The sequence below is a fragment of the Engraulis encrasicolus genome, chromosome 13 (genome assembly GCF_034702125.1).
Source record: "Engraulis encrasicolus isolate BLACKSEA-1 chromosome 13, IST_EnEncr_1.0, whole genome shotgun sequence".
Lineage (NCBI taxonomy): Eukaryota > Metazoa > Chordata > Actinopteri > Clupeiformes > Engraulidae > Engraulis > Engraulis encrasicolus.
The window spans coordinates 31,074,846-31,084,845 of NC_085869.1; the positions used below are offsets into that span (position 1 = coordinate 31,074,846).

Here is a 10,000-nt window from a genome sequence, read left to right on the forward strand (position 1 = left end):
TTTTAGACAAAAATCCCCATACATTGAAACAAAAGATTCATATGTATGAAATTCTCCATTTTCATTGAGTACATCATTCACAAAAACTACATTATTGTCTAAAAAAGATTGTCAATATACAGGTTTTTTGTCTATATTAATGTTTGAATTCAACCACAGAATCTGTTGCTTGATCTCTGAGGTATTACTTGGCTTAGAAAACTGATAGTGACACCATAAGGAAAGACAATTTCTGTAAAAGGGGGACAGCTTAGGGAAAACGTCACACAATGTTTTTGAATCTTGATTTAGTTGAAAAAAGGGCAACATTTTTCCCAATGATGTACCACCTTGGGCTAAGAGTAATCTAAATGTAAACCAGTGTCGATTTTTGTACAGTCGTTGAACCCATGCCCCTTTTAGGGTTGTATCCAGTGTTGCAAGATTCTTCAGTCCTAGACCACCATTCTCACGTGTATTATAGACATAGGAACGCTTTATTTTATCAGTCTTACCATTCCAAATAAAATTAAAAATTATTTTTTCATATGTTTTCATAAACACTCCATCAGGAGATGGTAACGCTTGTAATAAATATGTAAATTGTGAAAGTATCAATGAATTAATCACTGTTATTTTTCCATAAATCGAAAGATAATTTCCTCTCCAGGCCTGAAGAATTTTATTCATTTTCTGGAGCTTTAACTCAAAATTGGTCTTTACAAGGAGCTTTGTCTCTACTGGTATATGTATTCCCAAAAGGTTAACAGGTCCATCTGTATACTGAATAGGCACTTTACACAGATTATGTCTCATACCTTTGAAAGATCCTATTCTGAGGATGGAGCATTTATCATAATTTGGTTTTAATCCAGATAAAACGGCAAAGGAATCCAATTCTGTAATAAGAGAATCTAAAGAAAAAGTATCTGGTTTTATGTAAAAGGAAGCGTCATCTGCATAGAAAGAGCATCTTGATTCTAATCCATTAATTTCTAAGCCTGTAATGTTTGGATTATTTCTTATTCTTATAGCCAGTATTTCAATTGCAAGAATAAACAAATACGCTGAGAGAGGGCAACCTTGCCTCACTCCTTTGGATAATGTAATTGGCTTTGAAATGTGCCCATTGTTAATTATCCTACTGCAAGGATTTTGGTACAACACATGGATCCATTTGATAAAGTTGGCACCAAAATTATATGTCTTCAAACATTGATATATGAAATTCCAGCTAATTGTGTCGAATGCCTTCTGAAAATCAGCTATAAAAATTAGACCAGGCAAATTTTCTTTTTCATAATAATCCATTACTTCAAGTAAACGTCTGATATTGTCGCCTATGAAGCGATCTTTCAGAAAACCCGTTTGATCTGGGTGAATTAAGTTCTGAATTACTTTTTTAAGCCTGAGTGCTAAACATTTGGCCAAGATACGTGCATCACAACACAACAGTGTTATTGGCCTCCAATTTTTTAACTCCACAGGATCTTTTTCCTTGCCTTCAGCCTCATGTTTCAAAAGAAGGGAAATTAAACCTTCTCTCTGGGAGTTTGATTGGTAACCCATTTCAAGGGAATAGTTAAAACATGTCAACAAAGGCACTTTAATTTCTGTGAAAAATGTTTTATACCACTCCACTGGTATTCCATCTAAACCAGGTGTTTTCCCATTTTGAAAAGAGCAAATGGCTTCATATAATTCTTCTTCTGTGATAAGACCTTCACACAGCTTTTGTTGGTCCTTAGTGAGTGTTGGGTATGAAAACCTTTTCATGTGCTCAGTTAGTGAAATATTATCTGCCGTTGTGGTTTCTTCATTAAATATCCCATTATAGTATTCCATTAATGTATTCAATATGCCACTTGCTGAAATGATATTTGTTCCATCGTCCTTCAAAATTTTAGTTATATTTTTTCTGGAAAAATTCCTTTTTTGAAGTTGTAAAAAGTACTTACTGCACTTTTCACCCTGCTCCATCCACGTTGCCTTATTTCTATAGATGATTCCTTTTATTTTCTCCTGATAAAACCTTTGTAATTCTTTTTCTTTATCATCTAGCAGTAGAAGGTCTTGGTCAAGGAAATCAGATCTGTTTGCGTCTACATGATTTTTAATGTTTTGCACCTCATTCAACAGAGTTTTTTCTTTCTTACAATTTTGCTTGTGTTTCCAAGAAGAACATTTTATGGCATGCCCCCGAAAAGCACATTTAAATGCATCCCATACACTATGTGGATTTGCTGAACCAGAGTTAAAATGGAAAAAATCTGAAATAAACAGTTTCGTCTTATTAATGAAATTCCCATCTTCCAACAATGATTGATTCAATTTCCAATAACCTTTACCTCTATCATTATCTGTAAAATTAATTTTTAGTACAATAAGATGGTGGTCAGATCTAAATCTTTCAGATATTGCCACTTGAGTAACTTTTGCTATAAGAGAAAATGAAATCAGAAAGAAATCAATCCTGCTTGCAGAGGTGTTCCTTCGCCAAGTATATCTAACAAGATCTGGATTCTTCAATCTCCAAACATCAACAAGATCCATTGCTGCCATCAAAGATATAAGTGCATGCCTTTTTTGTGCGTGAATGTCACCACCCTCTCCTGCCCTGTCTTTGTAGGGCTCAATAACAACATTGTGGTCCCCGGTTTGAATTACAGGTATTTCATAATTCTGAATCATGTTATACAGATTATTGAAGAACATGGGATCATTGTCATTTGGAGCATATATATTAACTAAACAAAAGCATTTACTTCCAATTTCTACTTCTAAAATAATAATACGACCCTCCACATCCCGCTCTATTTTATTAACACAAAAGTCAAGATGTTTTTTAAACAGAACCATAACCCCTTTTTGATTTCTTGCTCCATGATTAAAGTAAATAGTCCCCTCCCACTCTCGTTTCCATTTCTCTTCATCATCATAGGTAGAATGGCACTCTTGTAGACAGATTATATCCAGTTCTTTTTTCTCCTTTAACCAAGTAAATATCTCTATTCTTTTGACATAATTAGCCAGTCCATTACAGTTATAACTGGCAATACACAGGGATTCAAAACTCATGGGTTTTTACAAGGAGATATACATCTTCTGCAACTTCTGTAGGCCTATTCATTTTATTTGCGGCATTATTATGGAGACTAAATAGTACGTATGCACACACAAACACAAAACACAAAAACAAAAAAGTTAACATAACCCCTACCCTATTAAAAGATCAAAGTAGGCATTGTCATGGGCATTCAACAAAAAAGCTCAATTTCATTTGGGAGAACAATATCAGTTGAATTGACGCGCAGTAGGCCATTCATTCAACTGCGTCTAGTAGATAGAGCCATGGTGTAATTGTTGCATCTTTGTATAATTCATTGTCAATGTAGAGTTTATCAGCAACAAGTCTTACCCGGCCCCTTTTCTTTTTTGTTCTTCTTTTCCTCCTTGTAAACTGGAAGCAGTGCTTTTCGTCTGTCCACGATTTCCACGGGATACTGCTGGTTAATACCGTAAGGTTTCCCTTTGAGCATTGGCCCCCGCGCAAAGACCATCTCCTTGTGTGCGTGCTGCGCAAAACAGGCGATGATCGCTCGGGGTTTGGGCTTTTCTTTGCTCTGCTCTCCTGTAGTCATAATGGAATCGGAACGTTTCTTGGGCTTTGCTGGTCGAAGTCTGTGGATTCTAAGGAAACCAACTTGTTGGGCAATCTCCGTGTTGATGCCCAGCTCCTTTGAAAAGAACGTCTTAAGTACTGTTTCCACATTCTCATCCTTCTCCTCGGAGATGCCGCTGAAGATCAGGTTGTCCTGCATTGAGCGTGCCGTCATTTCCAGTAGTCTCTCCTTCAGTTGTAGATTTTCCCTCGTAACATCTCGAACAGATTTCTGCACATTTTTCACTTCTCCTTTCACCGATTCGAGGTCCTTGCGTGTCTGCTCCAGCGATATTCCGTTTGCGTAAACAGTTTCTTTTAAATCTTTGATGTCTTCTGCCATTGAGTCCAGTTTGTCAAGTTTTTTCAGCTTGTCACGTATTTCATTCAGAACATCCTCCATCTCGAACATTTCTTTTGGCCAAGTTGAACGTGAAAAGGAGGTCTCAGGGCTGCTTTCTAGTTCTGAATTTGGGCGTTTGTTTGGTGGTTCAGCTCTCCTGTTTGAAAATCCCGGCGTCTTTGCTGCGTCACACGCCATCAAACATAAGGGGAGAACTCCAGGACTAAAGTAGGCTACTTCTTGGAAAGCGCTTTGTGTCTTTTTTCAAAACAGTTCAAAATAAATCGGAAACAGTTCTTATTTAATCTTTGTAGTATGTTGGTTCAGCTCTCCTGTTTGAAGATCCCGGCGTCTTTGCTGCGTCACACGCCATCAGACATGAAGGGGACACTCCAGGACGAAAATAATCCGTTGAAAGCAGTTAAAGTCTTTAGAAAACAGTCCAAAGCAAATCGAAAATTGTCCTTTCTTAAATGCTGAAGTTAATCCATCAGAGGTATTATAATTCTCCCATAATTTGATAAAGTTTGCCACACGACATCACCTGCTCACTTGCTCACGCGCGCATGCTCAGATCGCCTTATAGCAATTTATGTTGTGCCCAGACCAAAACAATCCCTAACCTGTCAGTAAAGAAAAGTTTTTGAGAAAGACCTTTTCCACTTGGTTGATCGGCTAAAACATTGGTTTTGGAAATATAGAGAAAGCACTTCCGTGGGGCCACCACTGAAAGCACTTCCGTGACCCCATCACAGATTTTTTTTGCAAAATCCTTAACATTGTCACAGATTTTGTGTCACAACGGTCTGTGTTCATTTCTCAGAAATCTGTGAGATCCTATTGTACACACATAAGCCACGCACGCGCACACACGCACACACACGCGCACACACGCGCACACACGCGCACACACGCACACACACGCACGCACACACACCTCTCCGACGAAGACGATGATGACGCAGTCGAGCTTTTCCTCGGGCGTGAGCTTGTCGATGAGCGAGCGCAGCGTCTCGGCCAGGTAGGACTTCACCTCCCTCTTCACCGTGGGGATGCCCATCACCATGGACACTGCAGAACAGACAGACAGACAAAAGCAACAAACATCACGGTACACTTATGAGTCTCATGAAACTCAGTAGTCAGGAAACCCGACCTCCGGCCCGGGAAAGTGCAATAGAACGGGTACTAAAGTCTGGGTTTCCGAACACACAAACTGGGAGCAGATTGGTGTACTCAGAGCTTGTTAAACACCAGTGTTTTCAGACATTTGTATTGTCCCCAGCTGTTGCAATAGGATGCTTACAACAGATGTTGGGAGAACTAACTCGGGTCTACCGAGCTGGTTTGCCCATTAATAATTAAGACATGATCAGTCTATGATTGTAATGGTAGGTGTATTCTGTCTCTCCATGTTAGAATACACCTACCATTACAATCATAGACTGATCATGTCTTAATTATTATTATTTTTTTTATTTTTTTTTAATCTAAACCCATCCACCCCCCCCCCCCCTAATGGAGGACCTTTTTTTTTTTTTTTTTTTTAACTTTGTATTTCTCCTTTTTAATTCTATGTATTTCTTTCACTTCAAAATAATATTACATAATAACATAGCTCCAACCTGTTATTAAACATCAGGTTAATCTTACAAAGGCCATAATAAACAAAAGTAAAAATAGATAATAAAAAATAATACAATAGTACTGAAAAGTAAAAAAGGAGATATACAAATAAAAATAAAGGGATTTCTAGCAACTATATCTTTTAGAGTTTTAATTTTAGGCTAGTTTATTATTTGTCCATCTTCACCCCAGTTTTCCCAATGTTCCCCCTTCTATAAGTTTAATCCATCGTTTTCTATACATTGCATTATGAGCTCCATATGTCATCCCACATTCAATTTTACAATATAATTTAACATAACTTATAAACCTTTTGATATTTACGCTATTTTTGCATTTCGAACCAAAAATAAACATTTTCCCCAGTAAAATTATTATATTTTGTATTCTTTCTGTCACCGCTAGGTTACCAAAAAGTACCATATACAGATCTGTTTGTAGTTTGATGTCATATACTGACAACCAATTTTCAACCTGAATCCAAAACATCCCAGAGGTTGCACAGTACCAAAAGAGATGTTCCACTGTCTCCTCCTCTTCTTGACAGAATCGACAGTTAGGAGATGGTTCAATTTCCCACACATGCAACATTTTTTTTGTTTCCACAAACTTGTAAAACAATTTATATTGGAAATATCTAATTTTATTGTCAAGCGTTGTTTTGTAAAGTGTTTTGAATACATATGTCCATGGTATTGGGATATCCACCAGCCGTTCCCAGTAGTTCATAAATTTATAAGGGATATCTATGAATTTGCTGTTTACCAGATTGAAATTATACATCTCTTTATTTATTTTTGTTTTTGTGATCCACTTACTCATTTTCATATGGGGCCTGCAAACCCATTGTGTGAAAGAGAGGCTTTTTATTTTCCTTTTCCATATTCGAGGTATTGATCCTATAAGCTGATTATACTGATGCAGTGTGCCAATATCACCATATTTTTGTTTTATCTGTTCATATGATAATATTTCACCTTTCTCCACAATGTCGTTGAAGAACACTATTCCTTTCGAAAACATATGTTCTAAGAAAATTGTTCTGCCTTTCAGCATTATGTTGGAGTTGAGCCATAGAATCTGTTGCAGTATGTCCTCGTTTATTTCTGGTGGGTGAAATTGAAAGTGGAGCCAGCTTTGCAACGCTTCAGTCAAGAAAGATGAGAGTTTGGAAAAAATATCCTTCATTGTAAAAAATTGTGATGAATGAATTTGAATAAAGGGGAATAGGTTTTTTTTAAACATAGGATGGACCATTCCCAACAGTCTACTAGAAAACCATTCCTTGTTGAAATAAAGTTTTGGGATAAGAGATGCCTTAATGGATAAATTCATAATTTTTAAGTTTAGCAGTTTTGTGCCTCCTACGTTGTAATCATTATAGAAGTATGTGCGTTTAATTTTATCCTTCTTTCCATTCCATATAAATTTAAATATTTGTTGTTCATATTCCTTATAGAATGATTCAGCAGGTGTTGGAAGAGAGAGCATTAGATATGTAAACTGGGACACAACCAGTGTATTTACAAGTGTTGTTTTGCCAAATATCGTCAGTTTATTTCCCTGCCAAGGTTGTAGTATTTTGCTGAGCCGTTTTAATTTGATGTTGAAGTTCAATGTTGATATTTCCTTCACAGTCTCTGGTATGTGGATTCCTAAAACATTGATGCCACCATCTGTCCATTTCACTGGCATTTTGCATGGAAGGGTAAAGTTTGTATGTTTGAGTGAACCCAGTCTCATAATGTGACATTTTTCATAATTGGGTTTCAAACCAGATAATTTGGTAAAGTGGTCCAAATCGTCTATGAGATTTTCCAAGGATTGTGTGTTTGGTTTGATCATAAATGTTGTGTCATCCGCATACATTATTATTTTCGAGTCTATGCCATTTAGTCCCAATCCTCTAATTTTTTCGTTTGAGCGTACTCTTTCTGCCAATATTTCAATGGCTAAAATAAACAAATATGGAGAAAGAGGACAGCCTTGTTTCACTCCCCTCTCTAATTTAATTGGTTTTGACAGGTAACCATTATCAATAACTGTACTGGAAGCTCCCCTATACATGACTTTTACCCAAGTTATAAAGGAATCCCCAAAACCAAAATATTGTAAGCATCTAGTGAGAAAAGTCCAATATACTTTATCAAAAGCCTTCTCAAAATCAGCAACAAATATAAGTCCATCCTTTTCCTTGGTTTCATAATGCTCTATTATCTCCAATAGCTGCCTAATGCTACTAGATATATTTCTGCCTTCAAGGAATCCGGTTTGATCATGATGTATCAGTGCTGGTAGAACCTTTTTGATCCTTGTTGCTATACACTTGGCTAAGATCTTTGAGTCATAGCCCTGAAGAGTCAGTGGTCTCCAATTCTTTAGGTGAACAGGATCTTTACACTTTCCACTGGGATCTTGCTTTAGCAATAAAGAAATCGCACTCTCTCTTTGTGTTCTTGGGAGAATACCTTGAACATATGAACAACTTAAAAAACCTCTTATCGATTGTCTAAACTTTTCTTAAAATACCTGATAAACTTCAATGGGAAGGCCATCTAGGCCAGGTGTTTTCCCTTTTTTAAAGGACATTATTGATGTATAAAGCTCATCCTCTGTTATTAGGCCCTCACAGGATTGTTTTTGGACCTCTTAACTTTGCATGTTTGCTAGGGAACAATATGTTTTCATCACACTCTTCATGAATATCCTCTGTATAAAGTTGTGTATAATATTTTTCTATTTCATTCATAATTTCATCTGGTGTAATTAGTATTTTCCCATCATTCATTATTAATCTTTGTATATTCTTTTTTGAACTGTTCCTTCTTTGTAAGGTTAGGAAAAACTTGTTACATCTCTCTCCCATTTCCATCCACTGTGCTTTGTATTTATAGTAAGAAATGTTAGACCTTTCCTGGATTAACTGTTCAAATTCTTTTTGTTTTTGCTCAAGTTTATCAAGAGTGTCCTGGGTAGTGTCTTGTTTCTCCACCAACTCGGTCAAGACTTCAATTTCTGTTTTTAAATCCTGTTCCATTGTTTTAGAACATTTTTTCCTGTACGAAGCCATCTCAATTGTATGACCTCTAAAGGCACATTTAAAGGCCTCCCAAACAATATGCGGGTTAGCCGTACCTATATTATAGGAAAAAAAATCCTTGATAAAAGTTGATGTTTTCTCTACAAAGGTCTGATCTTCAAGCAACTTTTGGTTGAATTTCCAGTACCCTCTACCTCTGGGAAATTCTGTCATTTCAAGATTCAGGGAAATTAGTTGGTGATCTGATCTGAACTTATCTTCAATCATCACTCGTTTAACTTTAGCTACCAGTGAAAAGGAGATAAGAAAATAATCTATTCGGCTGGCCTGATTCTGCCTTCTCCATGTATACCGTTGCGATTTGGGGTTCTTTAATCTCCATATGTCTACCAAGTCCTTCTCATCCATTATTGTTCTAAGTTCTCTAAGTGCATTTGGGTGATAATTCATTGCATTCGACGTTTTGCGATTCTAATTCATATATTTTGTATTTTATTGGGGGAAATCTGCAAATAATTAGTATTCTATTAGTATTATATTCTCAATGTCGGTGCCTAGCTCAAGTGCACTTCTGGCATGGACGAAGGAAGGGATTGGTAAGGGTAAGGATCAAACCTGCAACTCCGTCCGACTCTCTACCCATTATACTACGGCAGGGGTCGGGAACCTTTTTGGTGGAGAGAGCCATAAACGCCCATTTTTAAAAAAATATTTTTTGTGAGAGCCATACCATTTTCGCCATTATTTCTAATGCTAATTGTCATGCACAGAAGGGAATAAAAGTAACGCTTGCATTGGGGACAAGAAGGGAGAGCTAACGAAAGAACTAAAACTATTTGTAGATGTGCTGATGTGCATTTAAGAAGCCACGCGCATGCATTACCTTAAGTTTCTATCTTTTATGCATCGGAGTTGCCAATGAGCAATGAGAATGACGGAGGTGCTTCTATTCTAGCCATCAGACAGACACAGGGAAGGTGCATGAGGAGGGAGGAGGGAGGGAGAGAGAACTTCAAGACAGGATGCTCATCTTGGTCGCGCTGACATAGTTAACATTTTACAGTTGATATGTGGCTGACATGTCTATTTTTAGTAATTCGCGAAAATGCCCTACAAAGCGCGTCCCTTACCGACATGCGTCCCCAATACAGAACGCATGATTTAACCGCCAAATAGGCTACAGGGCGATTCATTTCAGGGGACGAATGGCAACCCTACGTTTGCCTTCGCATTGTGGCACCAGTTATCTCGCAATCACACTAAACTGGGAAAGACTTACGTCAGTTGATTCAGCAAAAGTTCTTCCTGTAATCGAGGGAGAAGTACAGCGCTGCATTTATATCCCTCACTT

The 10,000-nt window shown here is 37.3% G+C and overlaps 1 protein-coding gene across 2 annotated transcripts in view; it reads right to left on the reverse strand.

The window, feature by feature from the left end:
• Positions 1-10,000, reverse strand: part of mgat4a (alpha-1,3-mannosyl-glycoprotein 4-beta-N-acetylglucosaminyltransferase A) — an 80,449-nt gene that overhangs the window by 25,192 nt on the left and 45,257 nt on the right. For both annotated transcript variants that reach the window (XM_063213687.1, XM_063213686.1), the window contains exon 5: positions 4,921-5,054. In XM_063213687.1, the coding sequence (XP_063069757.1) occupies positions 4,921-5,054 (134 nt within the window). The remainder of the gene's footprint in view (positions 1-4,920; positions 5,055-10,000) is intronic.